The sequence below is a fragment of the Sturnira hondurensis genome, unplaced genomic scaffold, assembly GCF_014824575.4.
Source record: "Sturnira hondurensis isolate 20B ecotype Veracruz unplaced genomic scaffold, ASM1482457v3 Scaffold0022908, whole genome shotgun sequence".
NCBI classification, from domain to species: Eukaryota; Metazoa; Chordata; class Mammalia; order Chiroptera; family Phyllostomidae; genus Sturnira; species Sturnira hondurensis.
In genome coordinates this window covers 5,458,448-5,481,834 of record NW_028095539.1, presented here as the reverse complement: position 1 = coordinate 5,481,834, position 23,387 = coordinate 5,458,448, and the positions used below count along the sequence as shown (strand labels likewise).

Genomic DNA, 23,387 nt, shown 5'->3' with positions numbered 1-23,387 from the left:
TGTGTGTGACCTTAGCCCCTCCCACACAGGGCCGTGGCCACCTTGCCAGCTGCCCCAGGAGCCTGCTGTGCCAGGCCAGCGGATGGGGCTTGGGGAGCCCCTTCCCACCAGCCCAACAGTCTTGGTTCCCAGTGAGAGACGGTAAAGGGAGCCAGGTGACTTGACTATCCTCAGGCCTCTGGTCTAGCTTGTCCCCAAAAAGTTTAATCTGGGAAGGATTTTCCAGCGTGTTGTTTCTGGGCTTTGTCTTGCTTCGCGAATAGTCGGTCTCCATGTCAGAGATGAGAGGCGTCCCCCCAGTTCACTCAGAGCCTTCCTTCCCCGAAGGACCTGACGGGGCTGGGGAGCAAGTGGGGTGTGCGGCCTGGGGCGCCGCTGTGGGGAGGGAGGCCACTGGCATCACCTCTCTCTGGTTTGACCCTACACCAAGCTCTGGTCTGAATCACAGACAAGCTGCCCCCACTTGTTTGAGGCATTTGGGGGTTGGCACCTGTCCCGGCCATACACCTGAGTCTTCTGGTGACTGGCTTCTGCCCCTCTGGGGTTGGGAACAGGTGGTGGCCACGCCCTGGTGCGCTCTGGAAGGCTGCCTCTGTGGAGGGGGGCCCCACCCACCAGACCTGTCCAGCCAGGCTGGGGAGGCCCCTATGGGAAGCGCTTGGCCTCACCTGCTCCCTACCTGCTGGCCACACCCAGGCCTGGCCGCAGTGCACACAGGGACTGTGGCGCCCCCTAGTGGAAGGTGAGTCTGAGCCGGGAGAGAACTTGGTCCCCACCAGGGTGACCTAGAAAGAAGTGGAAGTGGCCAGAGGCAAGGGGTTCAAGTGTGCCCTTCCAGTTTTTACCAAAGCAAAGGGATCTCTGGAATCCTGACAGCCTGGAGCCGCGACTCTGAATTGCTGCTGCAGGGGGAGGTGCGGATCTGCATGCAGGAAGTGGGGGAGGCAGGAGGCATAATAAACGCAGGCCTGGCTCAGGCGTCCTGAGCAGCGCGGGAGATGGCGTGCTACCAGCGCCCCCTGAGGCCGGATTTAAGGGCGAAGACTGCACCCGGGCTCGGCAGCCACTCCGTGTGTGTGTGTGTGTGTGTGTGTGTGTGTGTGTGTGTCGGGAGTTCTTTCTCCAGTTTCACCCCTTTGGCGCTGATTTAAACACTTGCGTGCACCTGGGACAGTGAGTGACATTTACTTAAATGACCCCCCCCTTAGCTGGGGACATCACTGAGCCACAAAAGGTACTGAGAAAGCAGAAACTGAGGCCCCTCTGCCTCTGTCCTCAGAGCCAAAGGGCCAAGGTGGGCCCCGGAAGCAGAGGCGGGGCGGCAGGAAGGGTCTCTGGCGGTCACAGCACTCTGCCCCAGTGTGCCAGTCTGCCCCACCCGACACCAGGCCAGCCCTGCCCAGTCCTTTAGAACCCTGTCCCCAGTTCCCCCGTCTGGCTGCTGTCAAACCCAAGGCCTGGGGCTGCTTTCCTGAACTTGTGCAGAACGCTGACTGCTTTCTCGCAGCTTTTCCTAAGCTCAGTGGCTCCTCCAGTCTGCCCCTCGCTGCTGGGGGTGATGTTGTGGCCGGGACAGGAACCAGAGGTAGGAGGAGGCCTAACTCCGAAACACTGACTCCTTCCCCGGGGCCTCTCCCGAGGCTCAAAGTGAGGCTGCGCGAGACTCGCAGGGGAATTTATGTTTGCTCTGAAATCAAACCAGAAGGGAAGCAGCACGTTTGGGGGGGGCTGTACCTTGCAAATGCACGTTTGATGCAGGTTTACGAGCAGCGATGCAGGCAAGTGGAGGGGCCTGTGGGCACAGGGAGCAGCGAGCCCAGCACTCCCCTGTCGGCCAGGGGTGGCTCTGCTGGAGGGAGTCCTAACCTGGCCCACCCTGTCCCGGCCCGTCCAAAAGGAGGGGGACAGTGCGTGGGAGAAAGAAGACAGGAGGTCGCCAGTCCCCGGCCCTTCCTGTCTCCGCCCCGTCTGCGAGGTGGCCGACCACAGACTCCTGTTTCATCTTTGGGCTCCACCACCTCAGTTCGGCTGAGCCACTTAAAAGCATGGTGTTTGGAGCAAAAATAGAAAGGAAACATTTTAGGGCCAACTGGTACCTCTTTCTTTCTCCCCTTCCTGTAGAATAAACGTCTCCACGCCTCCAGAATCACTCAGTGCTCCAGACGAAACGCTTCCCCCACACCATCCAGGTCCCACAGGAAGAGCCCGTCACACGGCGTGGGCTCCACCCGCGCCCACTCCTCACAGCAGTGCACTTCTGCACACTCAAGTCCGAGAGTAAAAATCTCGGTCTCCCCCAGACCCAGAGTTTAAATGAAAGCAACCCCAACTGAAGGGCCCCTGACACAGCAGCACCGCTGGGGGTGACGGGACACGCCGACAGCACCACACTGCGGGACCGGGCGCTGGGGAGGGAAGGCGCACCAGGCCGCAGGGCCCTCCGGGGTCTGGAGAGGGTAATGCCTGCTCCACGGTACCGAGTCTGTGGTGTGGTCGCCCGGCGGGGACCGGCCTGTGGAGGTGCTGGCCTGTCCCCCAGCCACACCAGCCCACTCATGAGGCTGGTTCCAGGAAGGAGCACCTCTAGCCCCTCCTCCCCCAGCGGGCGCCAGGCCTCCCTCTGGTGACAGAGACAACAGTGAGGGCTGTGGGGACGTGTTTGGATTTATTATGCCACCCTGAACACAGACGGACCGCGCAGCCGTGGACCAGATTCCAGCCTGTGCAGCGGCGTCCCCGTCACACACAGGTCGCTGTGGTGGTGGCAGCAGCTTTCAAAAGGCGGGCAAAGGTCAAGAGGTCCCAGCAGTGGCTCGTCCTGCGGTTGTGTGCCTGTCAGCAGGGCAGGTGCCGGTCCCAGGAGACGGGTCTCACGCCTGAGCAGCACGTTGCCGGAGGAACCGCCTGCTGGGTTTCTGGGACAGCCGCTTCTTCAGGGACAGAGGGCCTCGGTCTCAGGACCCCCCCAGCCCCACTTTGGCCCAACGAGAGAGTCAGCTCACCCTAACCATGTCGTCCAGCGGCCTCGGTGCCCCCAGAAGCACTGCCTGCTGGTCCCGGGGCCCCAGCAGTGGCCTCACTTAGCATCCAGAAGACACTCACAGGACCTCAGGGTGATAGCTGCCCCAGGGCCACACCTCCAGGCCCAGGGGCTCTGCACAGTCTGGCCACATGGGAGGGGGGTGCTATTCTCTAACGTCAGCCCCACGGAAGCTGCAGGAGCAGCACGAGCTGGCAACACGAGGTATTTCTGTCTTGTCACCCGTCCCAGGTGGGGGCCAGCTCCACGGCACAGAGTGACAGGACCGGCTGCCTCCAGGGACAACGTCTCTCCAGTCTGCATCTCCAACGCGTCCTTAGTCACAAAACACCGCAGAGCAGCTCAGCATTCAGGAGCCTTCGGGTGACCATGGGGAGGTGCAGGGTGAGGCGGGGCCTCGGGCGACACGTGGTGAGGGCACTCTGCACGTCCATGGGTCTCAGGGTCCGGGCCAGGTGAGCACAGGAAATGCCCGTGAGGCAGCAGCCCCTCCCAACTCCGTCCCAAGGCCATAGCGCAGCTGAGAGCGCAGGGACAGAAGCTGGGCCTGAGCCAGCAAGAGGGCGGGCTGGGGGAACACGATAACCAAAGGACAACAGGAACGTGTGGACACTTCCAGGACGAAGACCCAGGTCCACGCCATGCCGCCTCGGTTGTCAACACCAGCCTGAGGTGGGCACAGTCCCCGGTCCTGGCCCTGCCCCCGGGAGGCTAACGGTCTCTTGCCTCTCACACACCTGCACTTCCAGGCACCGACACACCGTCTGCAGGGAGTCACCCAGCCCGGCGGGGCCCAATCGAGGGTCCTTCCGAATGGCCTCAAGGAAGGTGCGTTCAGAGGCCATCACTCAGGGGACATGAGAGGGTCTCTGGACAAGGAGGAGGGGACGCGCAGACGGCCCCGGCGTCACAGGGCCTGGGTCTCGGCTTCGATCTTCTGCTCCCCGTGCAAACTGTCCAGGTCCTGCGGCTGGACCACGCTCTGCCGCATGGCGATCTCGGGGCCGCCACCGTACAGGCCGTGCAGATAGGCCCAGGTCTCCTCTGAGATCTGCCCATAGTCGGCACCTGCGGGGCCGCAGAGGCCATCACCGGTCGGGCCAAACTCGCCCTCACCCCCCGCGCCCTTGTCCCCTCGATGGGACCCCGGCCCTGGCAGCAGGGGCTCCAGCAGGGCCGGGCCCCAGGGGGAAGGGCAACCGCGGACTCCTGTGCAAAGCTGCCCAATGGAAATCTCAGGGTTTTCCAGCATGACATCCATCTTTGGAGGACCCCACAGGGCACGTCTCTGGCTGTGCCCCTTGCCTCCCAGGGTGGGGTTCACAGGAAGGATGCACAGGTGAGGCCAGCAGAGGGCAAGGGTGGGACACAGGGGCCTGGAGGACCCGAGGACCCATGTAGAGGCCNAGCAGGGGCTCCAGCAGGGCCGGGCCCCAGGGGGAAGGGCAACCGCGGACTCCTGTGCAAAGCTGCCCAATGGAAATCTCAGGGTTTTCCAGCATGACATCCATCTTTGGAGGACCCCACAGGGCACGTCTCTGGCTGTGCCCCTTGCCTCCCAGGGTGGGGTTCACAGGAAGGGTGCACAGGTGAGGCCAGCAGAGGGCAAGGGTGGGACACAGGGGCCTGGAGGACCCGAGGACCCGTGTAGAGGCCAAGTGCCTCCACGCACCCACTGGGGCCCAGGGCCTGCACCTGGGTGGACGCTCAGCCTGATTCAGACAAGAGCCAAGGGGCTCCCACAAGGACTTGCCCAGCAGCCCCGGGGGTGGGGGGAGGCACCTGTGAGACTCACCCTGCTTCAGTTGGATGTGGCCGCCTCCTTTCACCTGCGCGATCCTACTATTGTCGATGGGCCCGGGGGGCTCTGGAAGGGACAGGACCCCGGCTCAGGGCCTCTGCATGGGGCATATGCCCGTCCCGGCTTCCCCCTTGGCCCTCCGCCCAGCAGATGAGAGCAGTCTCGTGGTGGGACTCCCACCCCTGTGACCTCGCAGGTCAGATAGCCTCGAAGAGGCTGCCCTGAGCCCTGAGCCTGAGGACTCCCCACGGAGTCCTCCTGGGGAGAGGGGCTCCAGGCACAAAGGCTCATCCACAGACACCGGAAGGGCCAGAAGTGGGTGGAAGCAGAGGGACCCTGCAAAGGGACTTCCTTGGACCCTCGCACTAGTTTCTGACCCCAGAACGGGGTGTGGGGTGCAGGGCCAGTGCCTGGTGGACATTGCCCTAGTCAGTGATGGCAGCTACCACTCGCTGAGCACCTTTCTGATGGACCCCAGCTTCTGACGGAATCCTCAACAGCCTCGGAGTGAGACGAGAGTGCTTACAGAGACTGGGGAGGTGACCACGGGGGCCGAGCTGGCAGAGGCGACGCCAGAGCCGAGGTGGGGTGGCTCCAGAGCCAGCACTCCAGCACAGCCACGCCCGGTCACCCCACTGACACTAGGGAGGCCTGGGTGTCCCTTCCCGTGGGCTTGATGGCGTGAGCCGCCCCCTCCAGTACCGGCTGGTGCTCAGGCTCTGACAGGCAACTGCCTGGCCAGAACTGGGAGCCTGCTGGGAGCCTGCTGGTGAGGCAGTGAGGACAGCCTGGGGGCCAGCTGTCCTCTGCTCTGCTCTTCCGTCCTGGGACTGTGGGTGACCCTGGGAGCTGCCTTGCACCAGCCCTGTTTCCACCTCAGTAAGTCAAGGGGTCGGAAGACACAGTGCCCTTTTTTAAGAGTCTGTAGCCATCTGACAACTGAAATCTATTGTGTAGGGCCTGACAGCGGGGCGCAGCCTCCCCTGGGCATCAGCTGGAGAGCGTGGGAGGGAAAGGCACAGGCAGCCTGGCCCGGGCGGGGGCAGCTGGAAGAGCACCCGCCCCCTCCGCAGTAGGGCGTTCACCCAAACCGGTGGCCCCGAAAACCTGCTGAGCAGGCACAGCCTCAGGGGCCCCCTTCGCCTTCCGATCACTCCCAGCAGATCCACACACCAAGGCGCTCCGGGCCAGGGGTGTGCCAGGTGCGGTGTGGGGCTGGGGCCCCTGCTCCACTCACCATTGTCCTTGCCCTTGACGAAGGCCTCCCACTCGCGGAACCACTGCATGCTAATACAGAAGATGACGCTGGGCGACTCCTCCGCCTGGAAGGCCTTGTTCAGCTGGGCGGGGCGAGTGGGGGGGCGGGGCACAGGGAGGGGCGAGGGTCAGTGCGGTCCTCCTGACCCCGCCCAGCCCCACTCGCACACCCCCCCAAACACCCTGGGCAGGAGACTGACAGCTCCCAGAGGGGTCAAAGAAAATAAACGCCTCCCAGGATCCACCACTCACGGGCTGCCGCCAACATTGTGGCGAATGTCTTTTCCACAACTTTTTAAAACCTCAGTCGATTGAAACCACATGGTGGATGCTGTTTCTCCCCACTTCACAGATTGGCTCGCTCGTGGACTACTCTGACCAGCCCCAGAGCGGCTTTTGCCCGGCCCCTCGCTGGGGAAGGTCGGGTGGTCCCCAGACCCCTGTTTGGAGCAGCACCAGGGAGCAGCGAGCTCGGGGCCTCTGTCCTCACGCCCCTGCCCCCGCCCCTGCCCCAGGCCCGAGTCTGCACCACAGAAGCCCCTTCCCTGAACGGCTGGTACTGGGCCCGGTTTGCAGCCTGCTGTGTTCACTGACTGCAACTCCCCACACCAGTCTGTTCTCAACAGGGGACCCTGTCCTCCAGGAAACACCAACCCCTGCCTGGGGGTGACCTTGGCTGTCACCAGCACTGCTCAGACAGAGGCCAGGGATGCTGCTAACCCTCCCGTCACACACTCAACAGCCCGAACGACAGCACCCTCCACCTGCGACAACTGCTTAACAGCGTGCCAAGTGCATGAACCTGAACTTGCTAAACTTGACAAACCCAGCCTCTCTGCCAGGAGATACCCTAAACGTTCTGATCGCCCACAGAACCCAGCCTCCAAACACACTGACTCTGGTCCTCGGGTGCCCCTGGGGCCCCGGCAGAGGCCAGAGCCCGCCCCCCACCCTGCGCCTCCCCCACCTGCATGCACCTTAATGAAGGTGTCGATCTCAATCCGCCTGCGCTTGGCCAGCGCCTCGATCTCCACCTGGCAGACGGAGCACACGTACAGGTGGTTCACAGCAGGGCCTCCCCCAAACCTGCAGGGGTGGGCGGGGAGGCAGAGAGACACACACGTAGCCCTGAGGGCAGGCCACCAGCTGGCTGGAGGGCGAGGACTGGGGTCTGCTCGCCTACCCTCTCCGACCGGGGCGGCTCCCAGCACCGATCCTCTGGGTGCCCTGCGCCCGGTGCATTCACTCGTCTGTCTCCCGCACTAGACGGACAAGGGCACTGGCGGCCCCGAGTGCCCACGGTGCCTAGCAGGGCACCTGTCCCAGGGCCAGGGCCTCACAGTATCTGCTTCACGGCTGAAGGGCATGTCAACACGCTCGCTTCCTTTCCTGGCTACTGGGTGGGGCTGTGCTGGCCGACAGGGGTTGAAGGTAGGAGCACGGACTCCTTAGGACTTGGGGTGCATCTCCTGTGGGGTTCTGTCCCACCTATCTGACCTGCAGTGGGTGGCGCAAAGCCAATCCCACAGAGGCCAGGGTGGGCAGAGCCCTGTGGCCTCTCCTTCTGCACACGCTGCCTGCCCCGCTGCAGTGACCTGGGCCTGGGCAGGTGCTCAGGAGAGCCACCGGCTCTCGGCCTTGATGAATTTGAACTGGAAGGGCCCAGGCACCACAAACCCTTAGTCACCTGAGCCAGGCAGGGGGCAGGGGGTGAGGCCAGCCAGCCCCCCTGCAGCCAGCACCCCCAGGACTGCCTGTGCGAGGGGCAGCCCCCTGCAGCCAGCGCCCCCAGGACTGCCTGTGTGAGGGGCTGATGTGCTGGCTGTTTTTGAGCCTGTTTGCTGCCCTTGTGACCGGAAAGGCCAGATGCCCATCAGTGACCCATCGGGGAGGACACAGCCCAGGGAGGGCCCTGCCACGGTCCCTGTGTGGCCCACTGCCCCCTACAGGAGGGCAGTAGTCCCTCCCCACTCTCCCTTCCCGCCCAGGGCCAGGCTGGCCACTGCGCCTCACCTGTTGTACAGGTGCTCCCACACATTCTGGGGCAGGATCACCACCAGGTCGTCGATATAGTGGTACTTATTGGGCGGGATGCCTGCAGAAGAAGGTGCAGGGAGGGTGGGGTGAGGGCTTGGCCCCCCCTCCCCTCCCCTCCCCTGGTAGAGAAGGCGCCTGCACCTCCGTGGGAGCAGAGGAAGGTGTGGTTGGTGATGGGCCCCGGCTCGGCGAAGGTGTTGAACTTGTTGAGCCATTCTCGGGAGACGTAGAACCGCAGCAGGCCGGGCTCCCGCATGGCTGCCAGGGACACCACCTGCTGCCGCTCTCGAACAGCCTCCTCGCTGCTCTTTCTGGGTGGGGGATGGGTGGGGAGGCTTAGGAGCAGCTGGGCCTGGGCGGCCCCCACCCCACCCAGCACAGGGGCACCAGCCACACCCTGTCCAGGGGTGTATCCAGAGGCACCCCTGCCTCCTGGATCCAGCCTCCTGTACCCCGTGGTGGTCCATCCACATCTCAGCAGAGCCTACCACCCCTGCCAGAGTCCTGGCCATTGTCACCTCCCACGGTGACCACCATTACCTCCCATGGGACCGCTGTAGAAGACACAAACCTGACGTCTTAGGTGTCTCGCTTCCCCACAGCCGGAGGGCTCTTAAAACCTTGAACCCTTACCCCCAGGCCTTAAAACCGCCCAGGCTCCACCTCCCATGCACCCAGTGTCAGGCCCTGGGGAGCAGTGGCCAAGGTCCAGGCCCACGGGTCACCAGCCCCAGGCCACCCACCCCAACACCTGCCCAGGCCCCCACCGGTAGAAAAGGACATAGGCCTCCGCACTCTGCACCACCGTCTCGTGGACCTCGGTGACGTACTGGTCATCGAACTCATACCACTGCCCGTTGATGACGTTTTGGCAGTAGGCGATGTAGTGGCCACCTGGGTGGGGGAGAGGCCCAGGGTTACAGAAACCCTGGGGGCAGGGCGGAGCTGGGGTGGGGCGGCGCAGGGCACCACACTCACTGCCTGCAGTGCCGTGGTGGCAGATGACAGAGAGGAGGTCATAGGTGGAGATCTGGGACGTGCACTCCTTGGCGAGGAAGGGGCGCAGGTCCAGTCCCTCCAGGGGGAAGGAGACGTGGCTGCTGATTTTGAAGGAATACATCACCTCGTGCCGGAAGCGCTTCAGGTGGATGCACAGGATCTGGGGGGAGGAGAGAGTGCTGGTCGTTCCGGGGCCAACTGGGGCCCAGCGACCCCGGCCACCCTGGCAGGGGCCTTGTGGCAGGGCCCGGGATACCCACTAGCCCACTGCTTGACCCACTGTCCTCCAAGTAGAAACAAGAAGCACAGCGGTCGGGGCCTTCCCAGGACCAGGCCCCCAACAGGCTGCGCCCTCAGACACTGAAAACCCCGAGATCTCTGCGGGAGAGCCGGCTGGGCTCCAGAAGCCCCACCGGGCAGGCGGAGAGGACGTGGGCTGAGCCGCAGTACTGGGACCCGCTGCTCAGAGGGGCTGTCCCCACAAGCTGAGAAGGGGTGGCCGCACAGGGAGCTGACTGTCACCAGCCTGTGGAGCTCACCGTCCCCAAACTCTGACAGCCAGTTCTGTTGGCACCACCCTAGGAAGCTCCTCCACGAAGGCTTTCCTCGGCATTGGCCTGGCACCCTCGTCACGGGCCACACTCCCCTGCTGCAGCCGCCCGGGCCTCCCCTGGTGCGGCTGTGCCTGTGGCTGCTGTGGGGTTTTGCCTGGTCCTGCCCCACCCTCCTTGCACGAGGCCAACATCAGCCCACACCCTCTGGGCTCACGCAGATGCTACTGCCTCAGAAAGACCTTCCCTGACACCCCACAGCCAGGACCCTCCCCTCACGGCTGCCTACTCCAGGTGGCAGCCGCCACCACGGCCCCTGCACCTGCCTCAGGGTGACAAAGGAGCTGAGGCCACGAGAGAGAGGGCACCGAGTCACAAAGTGAAAATGGGCCCGGTCCCTCTGCCAGACCCTCCTAGGAGGTCCCACAGCCACAGCGTCATGTCCCCATGACCTCTCTCACTCAGAACTCGAGTCAGGAGGGGTCAGCCTCTGCCTGGCAGGCCCCCACCTGTCAGTGTGGAGGGGCCCTGGCGGGCCAAGGTGGTGGCCGCCCCACTCACCTCGGGCAAGCGCAGCACCTTGCAGTACTTCACCCCATTCCGCAGCCTGGGAGGAGAGAGCCGCGGAGACGGTGAGTCGCCAGGCGTGGCGGCTGTGGCCCGATGAGCGCCCCTCCCACCCCGGCCACCTCCGTGAGGGCCGGTCGAAACTCCTGGGGTACCCCGGGCACCACATGTGGAGCACACATGGACCCCAGAGGGTGAGGCGGGACGTGGGGAGCAGCCCCTCATGCACACACTCACTTTTTACAGCGCTCGCAGCTGTACATGTTGTCGCCTAGAGCAGGAAGAGACGGCGCAGGTCAGCGGGAGGGAGGGCGAGACACAGGGCATGGGGCGGCTTGCACTGGCCCGCCCACCTAGGACTTAAGGGGCTCGCAGGCTGAGAGTGGAGGGTGGGGAAAATCGTCGCTGGAAGAGCAGGCACGGCCACAGTCAGAGGGGGTAAACCATCGGTGACAATTGGATACAAGAGACGAACAGGGTCACTATAACGATAAAGGGGTCAATTCTTCTGGAGGATGGCATCCTTATAAACGTACACGCGCCCGACCCTGGACACCAGCACGTCTCAAACAAACAGTAACACGACGACGGGAGAAACGGACAGCAACACAGCAGTGGGGACTCGGAGCTCCACTCCACGCACCAGACACCTGAGCGCACACACACCGCCCGCCAGGAAGTGGGCAGCGGCCGAGGCCCCGGCCGAGGTGCAGAGTGAACACACCGCAGGCGCCCGGGACGCTCCGCGGCAGCAACAGCGCACTCGCCCTACAGAGCCAGTCACACGCTGGACCACGGCGCGAGCCTGAACGAATTTCAGAAGGTAGAAATCTTGTCTAGCGCCATTTCCAACCACAGCGGTATGAGACTGGAAACCGGTAAGAAAAGGAAAACTGTAATAAAACACAACCACCAACAGGGCCAAGAAGAAATCAAAAGAAAGTTCAGACAGCGTCTGGAGACAAATGAAAGGAAAGTTCACCAGCACCAATGGGGGCAGTGAGGGCGGCGCTAAGGGGGAACTTTACAGCAATAAGTGCCCACGTTACCCAACAAACAAAAGCCCCTCAAATAAACAACCTATCTTCAAACCTCAAGAAATTAGGAAAAGAAGAATAAACCCAGCCTGGAGTTGGCAGAACACAGGAAACGGCAAAGGTCAGTGCAGAAATGAACAACACACGCTAGACAGCAGGAAACGCATCAATAAAACTAAGGCTTTTTTAAAAAAGATAAGCAATACTGACCAACCTTTAGCTACATTAACCAAGAAAAAAGGAGGACTCAAATAAAATCATCAGTGAAAAAGGAGGTGTTACCACTGCCACCACGGGACACAAAGGGTCGGAAGGGGCTGTACAGGCACATGGGACAACCCAGAAAAAACGATGAACGCCTAGGGACGCACGCCCCACCCCGGCTGAACCGGGAGGGGAGAATCTGAGCCAACCAGCACCAACTAGGACTGAGGCAGGGATGGAAAGGCCTCCCAACAAAGAGAAGCCCAGGTGGTTGCAGGTGAGTTCTACCAGACCTTTAAAGAATTAATGCCAGTCTTCCTCAAACTCTCCCAAAAAACTGAAGGGGAAGCAGCACTCCCAAACTCCTATTTTTACAAGATTTGGTTTCATTTATTTTTAGAGAGAGGGGAAGGCAAGTAGAGAGGGAAAGAAGCATACATTGGTTGCCTCTCTCACGCCCCCTACTGGGGACCTGGCCCACAACCCAGGCATGTGCCCTGACTGGGAATCAAACCAGCAACCTTTTGGCTCACAGGCCAGCGCTCGATCCACTGAGCCACACCAGCCAAGGCCCCAAGCTTATTTTACAAGGTCAACATTACCCTTATACCAAAGCCAGGTAAGGAAACTACAAGAAAACTGCAAGCCAATATCCCTGATGAATATAAATGGAAAAAGGCTCAACAAAATTCTAGCCAACCGAATCTTCGGTGCCAGCACATTAAAAACCACCATGCACCACCATCAGGTGGGATTTACCCCTGGGATGCAAGGAGGGTTCGACATGCAAATCAACAAACGTGACACACCGCCCTGACAGAAGGAAGGGTAAAATGACATCATCCTGTCAGTAGGTACAGAAAAGTCACCCGACAAACTTCAACACCCATCTCTTCGTGACAAAGGACCTCAAGGAACTGGCACAGAAGAAACCTCAGCGAGCCACGGGCTGTGTGTGGCAGCCCAGGCCAACCTCACACTCCCCAGGGAGAAGCGGGACGCGTCTCCCCTGAGGCCGGGAAAAGGCGGCGGCGCCCCCTCGCCACTCCTGTTCCACACCGCACTGGGAGTCCTAGCCAGGCCCAACGGAAAAACAGGGCAAGGACATAAATGGGAAATTTGAAAATAGGAAACACCAACAGCCAATATTCTCCCGGAAAAAATCTCCGAGCTAGTCAATAATCAAGGAAGTGCAAAATTAAAACATATCATTTTTGTCTGCCAGATTGGGAAGAAAGGAAAACAGGTGAGCTGCAAGGGGGAGGAGGGGGAGGACACGCAGCGGGGGACACCAACGGGCAGCCCCACAAACCTTGAGGTGCCCGGCGACCCGGCGACCCCGCCCACACCAGCCCAGTCCACTCACCCTTCAGCTCATCAGCGGCAAAGAAGGCAGCGAGGCAGTCTTCCAGGGTGATGACTGGCCCCCAAAACCAGCTGGGGGTACAGGATACCACAAACCTATGGAGATGGAACGGGGGTGGCAGGGGCGCTGCCAGGGCCTGGGCAAGGGTCCGAGTTGGGGACCTCGAGGCTGAGGCCTGCCCCAAGGCCTGCATCGTGGCCCAGGCAGTAGAATGGACAGAGGTCTGGAGCCAGACGCCTGGGACCACTGGCCGGCAGGTCAGAGTCCTTGAGCTTCACCTTGCTCAGCTGTGGAGGGGCCTGACCACGCTGGCCGCTCCCGGGCATGGCACACACACCCAAAGCCGGGTGGGTAAAGCAGGCGTCAGGGCACAGAGGGGACTATGGAAAGCCACCACTGCCCTCCCCGCCGCCGGGCCAGAGCTGCCACCCTCCTCTCTAACTGCTGCCTGGTCACGCCCGTTGTTACCTGCTGTCCAGCCCCAGGACTCACCCCATCCAGGCCATCACAGTGTGGACAAGGGGCACCCCCACCCCACCTAGCCAACTCCCACGCACCCTTCACCTACAGCTCCCTTCTGGACTCTGCCCTCACCCCTACTAACGCTTTGAATTTGCTGCTTCAGGTCCGTCACCCACCCGGGCCCTGAGTCCCAGGGGAGGCTGGGCTGGGCTCTCTTGCGTCCCCATTGTGCAGGAGAGGGGCGTACCGCCGGATATACTCCAGGATGAAGGCCAGCCAGCCCTGGGCGGTGTAGCTGTCCCCACAGGCGCCCGGCTTGGCTGGCACGTTCTGGTAGATGGCCGAGTGGAGCTTGGCCAGGTCCTCCTTGCCAGGAATGGGCAGTGACAGGTCCTGGAATGTCTCCACCGTCGTGGACACCTGTGGGGTTAAAGGTCGGCCGGGGGTCCACCTTCCAGAATTCCGCCCTGCTCAGACCACAGTCTGCACCCCAAGCCCCAGCCACCAGCTGGCCAGTGCGAGGCAGAGGGCCTGCCCCTCAGCCCCTGGACATGGGCGCTCCGAGACCAGGGCCCTTGGGGAAGGCGGGGGCTTCAGGTAGAGAACCCGCTCCCCAGCCCAACCCCAGTGAGGACCACCGAGGCGGCTGCAGCTGCACACCCCCTCCCCACTGAGGGCACGTACCCGGTCGCAGGTGAGGCACTGCACCAGGCTGAGGATGGAGCCGTCGAAGATGTCGGAGATGACGCTGCGGTAGCGCTGCTCCTTCCGCCGCCGGCTGCCAGCGCTCAGCACCTGGGCTGGGGGCGGGGGCAGGAGTTGGGGCTTGCTTGGCCAGGACAGGGGGTCAAAGCTGAGTCATGTGACTGGGTACACAATTTACCGCCTGGTGCCTGTCATGGTCTGGAAGGTGGGGCTCCCCTACTCGGGTCCCCGTGGTATTAGGGGGCTTGGAGACGCTGCATGAGGAGCAGAGCCCCAGCAGTAGGCGCTCGGAAACGCCACTGCAGGCACGACTCCCGCTCCCAGCCCCCAGCTCGGCACAATGCCCCTCCAACCTCCCCTCCCCACCCAGCCCTCCGAACCTTTCTTGAGCACGTAGGACGGCCCCATCCGCACGGGGCTCGCACGAGGAGGGCTGCTGGCCAGCTTGGCATGGCCCTCGTGGTGGTGGACAGGGCTGCAGGGCCGAGACGTGCTACGCATGTGGGCCTCATTGTCGGGCTCTGGGGACAGAGCGGGCACTGTGCTGGGCCAGGCCTCCAAGCCAGCTCCAGGGTGTGGTCCGGAAGAGGACCTCCTAAAGGGACCGAGGCCTGAAACGCTCCCCCCCCATGTCCCTGTCTGTGCCCACAACACTTCATGTCCACAAGGGAGGCTCAGGGTTCCAGGGCGAGCCCCAAATCCCACGCCAGCTTTGTCAGCTCTGCGGGTCTGCACTTCAGCCTCTTTCTCACCCAGCAGCTGGGTCTCGTGGTAGAAAACCCCCACGGTGGTGGCAGGACTGGGCATCGGTGCCTGGCACACAGCAGGTGCCGGACGCACGGCTGGGGCCCCCTGAGTGGCTGGCCGGTACCTGGTGTGCGGCAGGGACTGGTGGACCGTGGTGATGGCGGTAGAGCCTCTGGAGGCTGGTGGTCGAGGGCAGCCATGGTGGTGTCCACGTCTGCGTCCTCATCCACCTGCTCGGAGTTGGTGCGCTGCTGGCCCCAGGAGAGTTTGCGGTCCTTCATGCGCTCCTTCTCGGAGATGGCGCGGCCCGCCTCGTCCGCGACGAGCAGCTCTCCCTCGGGCTGCAAGCTGCCACCGCCACGGCCCTGCCCGTCACCCTCGCCCCTGTCGCTGCTGGAGTCGCAGGACAGAAACTCGTCCTCCGATGGGCTCCGGTCACCCTCCCTCTTCTCGTCCGTGTCGCTCAAGTCCGAGTCCCGAGCCTCCGCCAAGGCCGCCGCGGCCGCCACCACCGGCTCCTTGAGCTCCTCGTGTAGCTGGTCCATCAGGCAGCGCAGGAACTCCTGGGTGTCCTGCAGCAGGGGCGGCATCAGCAGGCGTCCCCGGGTGGGGAGGGGCCCGCCGCAAGCCCCCTGCTGCTTCTGGCGCCCCGGAGCCCAGCCAGGCCCCAGCTGTCCTGGCCGGAGCCCTGGCAGACGCACTGACTGGCCCCTCACAGTGGCCTCCATGGCAGTCTGTCCCAACCCCTGCCAGCCAGGCACCCCCTCCCGGGTCACCCGGCAGCTGCGGTTGGCAGAGCTGAGGGGCCCGCTGCGTCCATCTGACTCCTGGCTGATGCTCTTCATCAAGTGTAACACTGCTGCCAATTCAGTGTGGGAGAGAGCAGAGGTGTCACGTTTAGTCACTAAAGTCACCTTGTTCCCTGAAGGAGGGGACCCTGGGGACAGACAGGGAGCCCCAGGAAGAAGGAAGGCGACACTGCAGGAGCCGTTCAATGAGGTCTCTGCAGAGTTCGCAGAGAGCAGCGCCACCTGCAGGCCAGGCCGCCTGCGTCCGGGACCTGCCTCCAGTTCTCCCTGCTCTCCTGGTCCTGCTGGTGCCCGGGGCCACCTCCCCAGGCCAAGGGGACCTGTGGTAGGAGCACAGGATGTCACCTTCCTGCACACCTGGCATGACTCAGACTAAGCTGCCACTTCAGGTCTCAAATCGCAGTATCGAGGATTCTATCCTGCCTACCCTGTGACTACGTTGCCAGCCCAGCGGGAAGCCGGGGCAGCAAGGCCTCGGGCACAGCCTGTCCCTGAGCCCAGGCTCCAGCGGTGCCCAGCAGGATGTGCTTTAAAAGGCCTGAAGAAGGTGCAGGCAGCTGGCCTCCCAAAGCTCGGGGCACTTGGTGCCTCACTGAGCCACTGGGTTCAAAGTCCAGTTCTGTCCCTCTCAGTCCCTGACTCAGATGTCAGCAGCGGCGCCCAACTGCTGACCACACGAGGCGGGCAGCGGCCAGACCAGCCACGCTCCCGAAGCCTCACGGCAGGGCCTCTCCCCTGTGCCCCAGCAGAGGGAAGGGAGGCCACTAAGCACAGCCTCATCTTGCATCGGGGAGGGGGTGGAGGCGTGTGTGCCAGGTCAGAGGCTCTGACCGGCTTTTTAAGAACCAGGCCCTCATCCACCACCCACTGTTCTTCCAGGTTCTTCCTTTTAACAAAAGGACTCTGTGCCCCTGGCTGGGATCTCAAGCCACGCAGAAGAGCGGCAGACAGCATCTGCTGGCCATCGAGGGGCCCTCAGCTGCGTCCACACTTAGACCCAGAAACGTCCCCTGCTGCGGGGGGATGTCAGCAGCAGCAAACAGGGTGGCCCTACTGTACTCTGTCCTCACTGAGCTCCTGGGATGGGATGGCTCAGCGAGGCTTGACTCCCATCCCTGCCCCTCTGTGCTGTGTGACCTGGGTGAGTTGTGAAACCTCTCTGAGCCTCAGCTTCTTACCTATAACATGGGGGTGAGGACGGGGCCCCCCGAAGACAGTTCTGTGGGGTACCTCTCAACTCATAGGCCTGCACCCATTGGCAGGTAGTGACCACTTAATAAATGGTGGATGCTGGATTTTGGTCACTATGTGGATATCATCACTCTCCAAACAGGGTGGCGTTCGGCAGTGCCAGGCTTCTCAGCCAGGAGCCCAGCGTTCATCCAGCTGAGGGTGTGAGCAGAGAGTGGCCCAGCAGCCCTCAGCCTGGGAACAGATGGGGGCAGGGTGGTGGGGGCCAGAGGCACCCCTCACATGACTGCTCCTGACCCCCTCGTTCCAGCAGCAGGAATTGCAGCCCAGACAGGCCCAGCTGCCCTGCAAGCCCAGCAGTGAAACGCCAGCCTTGTGGCAGTGTGGGGCAGCAACCTGGACCACGACCAGCTCGGCTCAGGGCTGAGATACGTGTGTGGCTGCAATCTGCTGGGTCTTGGTCCCCTCACTGTATGCCATAGAAGAACGCGGTTTCAAAGGGGTTCTCTAGGGTTACAAAACTAGTATCCAAATGTTGACTTGAATCACAGTGAGACTCGGCCTGAGGTCTGGAAAACAAGAAACCACATGCCGTTTTGGGCACAGTGCCGAGGCCCCCAGACTCTGGAGTCGGACTGCCTGAGGTGAGCCTTCCTGCACCTTGTACCTGCCGTGTAACCTGGGTGAGTGACTTGGCCGCTGAGCCTCGGTCTCCCCATCTGTTAAGTGGGGAGAACACCAGCAGGGTGCTAGGGGGCTCCTACGTCCTCAGTGGGAAGGGCTCAGGCAGAGAGGGCCCACCTCACAGCACTCAGCCTCTGCACCCATTTTCCATACTGGTCTTGGCTTCAAAGCCAGGCCTGGTAGGTCATGGCCCAGGGTGTCCCCTGGGCGGCTCAGATAGCCTACCTGCTGGGCATAGCCTCGGAACATCGGGTTGACCAACTTGATGCCATGGGACAGGCTGGTGGGAACCACATAGCTCGGGCTGTTGGGAGACCAGACTGTAAGTGCAGGCAGCTCACCAGCCAGTGGGGTGGGATCGGACTTGGGGTGGGGGGGGGTTACCGCCCCTCTGGGAGGTGGATGCCCATTGGGAGCCCTGGCAGGTTCACAAGCCTCTAACTGGGTGGCATCCTTTCCTGCTAGTCCATGACATGCCTACTTTAAAACTGTTTTCATTCTAAAACAGCTATTGTGGATTTTCTAATCGAAAAGGTGACACATGCTCATTACTGAAAATCTAGTATACCATGGAGAATATAGGCGAGGATATTCCAGTAACTCTGTTTGGCGCCCAGGGGGCACTACAGTTACCAGGGGAGAAGCACTCCGTACGTTAGGGGCGTGCCTAACTACGACACTGCACACCTGACACTCCTGTGCTACTTAGTGCCAGCTGTCACTGAAAAGAAAAAAAGGAAAAAAAAATTTCAGAAAAGCCTAACAAACCAACTGCCACTAACAACGCCACCCAGAGGTAACTACCACCGAGACTTCCAGATTTTCCATGAAAATACAGACACACGCACAAAATCACATACGATGTATATACGTAAACCAAGCCAGCTTCTTACAAAAGTGGACTTATATTACACCACACTGCTTTAGAATCTGCTTCTACACTTAATACATTTCTACGCCCTCATTTTAAATTATTCCCAATTTTGACTTTTTCTAGAGAAACAGGTCTCATACAAGCTTCTGGTCTTTAAATTCACTTCTCGCCACGCGGAAGCACCCGCCACCACATAGGAGACCCCTTCCTATGCGCGTAGTCGTGGCTGCGACCTGCGAGAGGTCACGGTGGGGATCGCCTTGGCACACCCGCATCTGTGAAGGGGCTGCCTGCTGGGACCGGCACCAGGTTCAGATTCTGGCTCCATCTCTCATGGGCTGTGACCTTGAGCCAGACACTTCAGTCTCCCTGAGAGTTGGTCTCCCCAGTTCATGAGACAGGGCTGGCTGCAACTTCTCCCTCGCAGGGGTGCCCTAAGCAGGAGGGGCCGGATGCCCGGGGAGTGCCTGGTGGAGCAGCTGAGAGGAAACCCCCGTCCCCATGCCCCAGCTGGGGTCGGGGGCTGCCACTCACCGTTTCCTGTGCCAGACCTCGGACACCAGCTTCTGGTAACTCTTGCACAGGGCTGGCTTCTTGTCTGTGCGCACCAAGCCGCCACACTCCAGGAAGAACTGGGTCAGCGGGGGGCTGGGCATGGGGGAGGGAGCCAGATCAGGAGGGAGAAGCGGGGAGCAGCGATCGGCTGCCTCTCACATGCGCCCTAACTGGGGACCTGGCCTGCAACCCAGGCATGTTCCCTGGCTGGGAATCAAACCGGTGACCCTTTGGTTCACAGGCCTGCGCTCAATTCATCTCATTTCACAAGAAATAGATATTCATGGCAGAAAAACTACAAATAAGCAAACAGTAACAACGAGCCTTAACCCCACCTGGTGAAGACGGCTACTCTAAAGATCTGGGGGACTGTCCCTCCAGACTCCGTGGACCTTTCCACTGTTCCCCACAAAGCACGGGAGGGATCGCTGGGTCCAAGGACACGTGTGTTTTTAGGGGAGTTGATGTGTACCCACACACACTCGTGCTTAGGCACATGCAGCAAAGCCTGGGGGCTGCTGCCACTACTCACAGGCCCCACCCACCGGCCGGCTCCTGGCCCCACCTCCCAGCCCCGATTCCTGGGGTGGTGCTGACCTACCAGTTGGACAGGGCCTGCAGCGCAGCGTTCATGTAGCAGGAGTTCCCGAGGTTCTTCATGCCTGTGAGGCCTGGGGAGCCGGTGCACACAGGGCGGGGGGCGGAGGGGGACGGTGAGCGCCCTGCCCGGCCGGGCCCCTCCCAAACCACTCCCGGAGACGGGCTGTGGCTCTTGAGCCGCCAGGCCCAACCACAGGCCTTCCACCAAGAGATCCACCAAGTAAGTACATGTGGTTCCCGCCCATGGTGACCACGGTCATGGGAGTATATCACACAGGCCAACTGCACCATCCCCCCAGCCAGGCCCAAGAGGGGTCCCTTACAGGACTGGCAAAGGGACCCCCCACCCTGTGCAGAGGGGCCAGCCTTCCTGGGGTCACAGGGTGGAGACCGGGAAGGAGGGCCCGGCTGGCACTCCAGGGCTTACTACCACGCTCTACAGGCTGCCCATCACTGTCAACAGTGCCCATGGGTACGTGTAGCTTCCCCGCCCAGAGCTGAGCCCCGTGCCCTGCCATGGCTCCCCCACTCTGAGGGCCATTACCTCGAGGTTTCAGGTCGTCGTCCTCCGACTCTGACTCCCCTTCGTCAGCCACGGCGATGGGGACGGCTTTCAGAGGGTGGGAGGGCGGCGGGGAGTCCTGCATTCCAGAGTGAGGAAAAGGAGAGGGAAAGGAGAAAGAGGGGTGGCATGGGGTGGGGGGGTTGGTCCAGGGGCTGCCGGGGAGGGAAGCCCAGCTGCCCGGCCACCCAACCCCGGTGGCCGAGTCAGCACCACTGAGCAGAGGACAGCACTGGCACGGTGGCCTCGTCCTGAGGACTTGTATTCTGTCTACAGGAATGAATAACAATTATTTACCTTACTTATAGTAAATCTGGAAGACAAAGAACAACAATGTGCAATCCAGCTCTCCTAGACAACCACCGTTAGAAGTCTCTATGTGCCAAAAAAGCCTATGTGTGTATATATAGGTTTTTAACTGTTGATACACACACCCCCAGAACAGGATATTGTCTGTGTTGTTTTACAGCCTTTTTGTAAAAAACAAACAAACCACATACATAGCTACCATGTCGACAAGCATGATCGGGAGCCTATTAAGTGAGGGGGCTCCCAGGCACACCCCCGGCCTCCCCCGAGCCCCTCCAGTGGGCCAGGCCTGCAAGCTCCCTGAGGGAGGCCTGTTCCCCATCACCTTGGCGGCCTCATTGCCTCCTATGGGCCCTGGCACAGAGCTGGGGTCCGGTGAGCATCGCCAACACGAGCCCTCAAAGTCACCTGGCACAGAAGTGACCAGGCACAGATGCCATCCGGGACTCACTAATTCGCGATCCACGAGGGCGCAGGTCTCAGTGCCCCGCCCTGCACACGCGTTACCACCAAACAGAGTGACCCCACTGCACCCCCGCACCTGCGCAGAGAGTTGGGGTGAGGGGGCAGGCGGGGGGGCTGCCAGCCGCTGCTCCAGGAACACCTCCTTCTCGCAGGCATAACACCACACACGGAACGTGGTCAGGTTCACGGTCAGGTTGTGCTTTTTTGCCTAGAAGGCAGGATCCAAAATAAGTTCAAGGATGCACGGGCCCAACAGGCGCCCCGAGCCTGCACAGGGGCTGCCTTCACTCTCAGCCCTGAAGGTCAGAATCTGCTCAACCTGCCCGCTGGGAATGCCAAGGGCTGCCCTCGCGTGGACGTGCACTTGCACCTGAGCCAGCTCCTGCTCCTGTGCCCATGACTACACCGGTTTCACAGACACAGCCACGCACACCCAGGGCGGGCGGATGGAGCAGGCAGGCAGCTGGAGTGGGCTTTGAACTCTGCGCTGCCTGCCTACCTGCCTGCGCGCCCGGGCTCCGGCCACACTCACCTGTGCATGAATGGTGCTGTGGTCAGCAAAGGACTCTCCGCAGCCAACGTAGGGGCAGGCGACCTGGGGAAAGGGGAGGAGAGTGGATTGGGGCTGGCCAAAAGGACAGTGAGCCAGTATCCCCGCTCCATCCGAGAGGATTCCACCCAACAGGGAGGCCCTGCCAATCCCAGGGACACGGGTGCACCCCCTCAAGGCCTCAGGAGTGCCCCGAGGAAAAGCTGCCCCGTCTCCATGAGATCGGCAGGGGTGCTGGGCCACTGGGGTCCCGCAGAAAGGCCAGGCAGGGCCACAGCCAGTCCTGGGCAAGGACCCTCTCCACCTCCGCTTGTCTCCTTTTCACCAAATTCCTGAGGGGCCAGCTTTGGGGATCTACGTTTCTCGCGGACACGCCTGGGTTTCAGCCGTTTTCTAATGGGGGGTTGCTGAATAGGCAGGGGCGGCAGGGCCCCTTGCTGACCCAGTGCCCCGCAGTGGGGCCAGTGGGGCCCTGATGACCCTGCCTGTGGCCTTGCCCTCTCTTATCCCAAATCTACCCATCCCCCAAGGCCCAGTGCAAGTGCCTCCCCATGTGGGTCTGCACCCCAGCCAGTGGCCTGCTTCTCCGAGGGAGCACCCACAGCCTTCCCACCTGCCGTCAGCCCCGCACAGGCTGCTGAGGGCCTTTCAAGTCACACAGGGCGTCATGAAGTTTCTGTGTCTGTCTCCCTGGGGGGCTGGGGGCCGCCAGCAGGTAGGCCCACGACTCACACTTTGTGCTGTCATCCCCTCACCCGCAGGGGACCCAGCCAGTGTCTGACAACCTACTTTGCACTGAGCGTTGGGACCGAAGGAGGAGGCCAGAGTCCCAGGGGGACCCTGTGTGTTCTGCAAAGACAGGCCTGAACTGTGATGTCCTCGCCCCCTAAAGCTCCCCTTTTTTCCTACTTGCATTTGTTTTTGTTTTGGGGGGAATTTTAAGTCACGGTCATTTTTAGTATAATTTGAAAATGTAATAAATACATACATGTAGAAAACTTGAAAAGTACTTCAGAATTAGAGAAAAAAGAAAAACTGCCCGCAACTCCACTACTCACCGAAAACTGTCATGTTGTATCCGTTAGTCCCTTTTAATAAACAATAATCAAAACACGACCAGCCTTTGCTGCACACCACCCACGTCCACGCGCCCTGCCACGCAGGCACTGGCATCCCTCCTCAGACTCTGCCCGGGGTGGACCCCACGAGGCGGGGCGTCCCCCACAAGGCGGGGTGTCGTCGGGCCGCGGCCCCCACTTTACAGGTGGGGCAGGCGGCTACCGGAAGTGCCAGGGCTGGAGCGGACGCCCATGTGGAGGCTCACGGGCGTGTGCGAGCGGAGGATCCCACCCCGTGTGCACAGCCCTACCCGACCTGCTTTCCCTTCTTGTCATTTTTAATGGCTCCCAAGGGACTCACTGACTCTACAGCCCTCTTGGCTGTGAACTGCACCTGAGATGGCCGGTGTCCCCACCAAGGTTCCAGCAGTGCCCACGGGGGACAGATGTCCCAAGCCTGGTCTAGACTGTGCTCCACGCCCCCAGCAGCGGCAAGGAGCCCTTACCTGGAGACAGGCCCACAGGTTCGGCCCAGAAACACCACATGACTGACAGGTGCCCTGTGGGAGGTGAAGGGGAAACAGCAGAGGGTGACAACCTGTGGGGGGCCCTCCCGGAGCCCCTGCCGCTCTGGCCTGGGGGAGCCACGCACCTGCCCCCGCCGACAGTCCCTAAATGTGTCGGCTAAAAGCTCTGTTTGCCTCGGAGAGGCCCTCTGCAGCTCCTCCCACCTAAATTTGGCTCCCCATTTCAAACTTTATTGTTTTTTATTTGTTTAAAAGATTTTATGTATTTTTAGAGAGGGGGAGGGGAGGGAGAAAGACAGGGAAACACCGATGTGCAAGAGATACATCGATCAGTTGCCCCTCGCACACCCCCTACTGGGGACCTGGCCCACGACCCAGACATGTGCCCTGACTGGGCATTGAACTGGCAACCTTTCGGTTTCGGGGCCAG

General features: G+C 61.5%; 1 protein-coding gene across 4 annotated transcripts in view; it reads right to left on the bottom strand.

Moving 5' to 3' along the window:
- Positions 1-2,347: 2,347 nt before the first annotated feature.
- Positions 2,348-23,387, bottom strand: part of USP20 (ubiquitin specific peptidase 20) — a 33,632-nt gene continuing 12,592 nt past the window's right edge. For 2 of the 4 annotated variants that reach the window (XM_037036982.1, XM_037036983.1), the window contains exons 4-25: positions 22,937-22,990; positions 21,355-21,417; positions 20,899-21,030; positions 20,031-20,127; positions 19,488-19,557; positions 18,866-18,979; positions 17,683-17,761; positions 14,898-15,345; positions 14,407-14,547; positions 14,006-14,121; positions 13,569-13,741; positions 12,860-12,954; positions 10,490-10,523; positions 10,247-10,292; positions 9,114-9,294; positions 8,903-9,029; positions 8,277-8,446; positions 8,112-8,193; positions 7,076-7,184; positions 6,079-6,181; positions 4,836-4,907; positions 2,903-4,108 (exon numbers count right to left, since the gene is read on the bottom strand). In XM_037036982.1, the coding sequence (XP_036892877.1) occupies positions 3,948-4,108; positions 4,836-4,907; positions 6,079-6,181; positions 7,076-7,184; positions 8,112-8,193; positions 8,277-8,446; positions 8,903-9,029; positions 9,114-9,294; positions 10,247-10,292; positions 10,490-10,523; positions 12,860-12,954; positions 13,569-13,741; positions 14,006-14,121; positions 14,407-14,547; positions 14,898-15,345; positions 17,683-17,761; positions 18,866-18,979; positions 19,488-19,557; positions 20,031-20,127; positions 20,899-21,030; positions 21,355-21,417; positions 22,937-22,990 (2,667 nt within the window). In that variant the 3' untranslated portion in view covers positions 2,903-3,947. Of the gene's footprint in view, positions 2,358-2,902; positions 4,109-4,835; positions 4,908-6,078; positions 6,182-7,075; positions 7,185-8,111; positions 8,194-8,276; positions 8,447-8,902; positions 9,030-9,113; positions 9,295-10,246; positions 10,293-10,489; positions 10,524-12,859; positions 12,955-13,568; positions 13,742-14,005; positions 14,122-14,406; positions 14,548-14,897; positions 15,346-17,682; positions 17,762-18,865; positions 18,980-19,487; positions 19,558-20,030; positions 20,128-20,898; positions 21,031-21,354; positions 21,418-22,936; positions 22,991-23,387 lie in introns of those variants that run through there. The other 2 variants (XR_005065087.1, XM_037036984.1) reach the window with 2 other exon arrangements.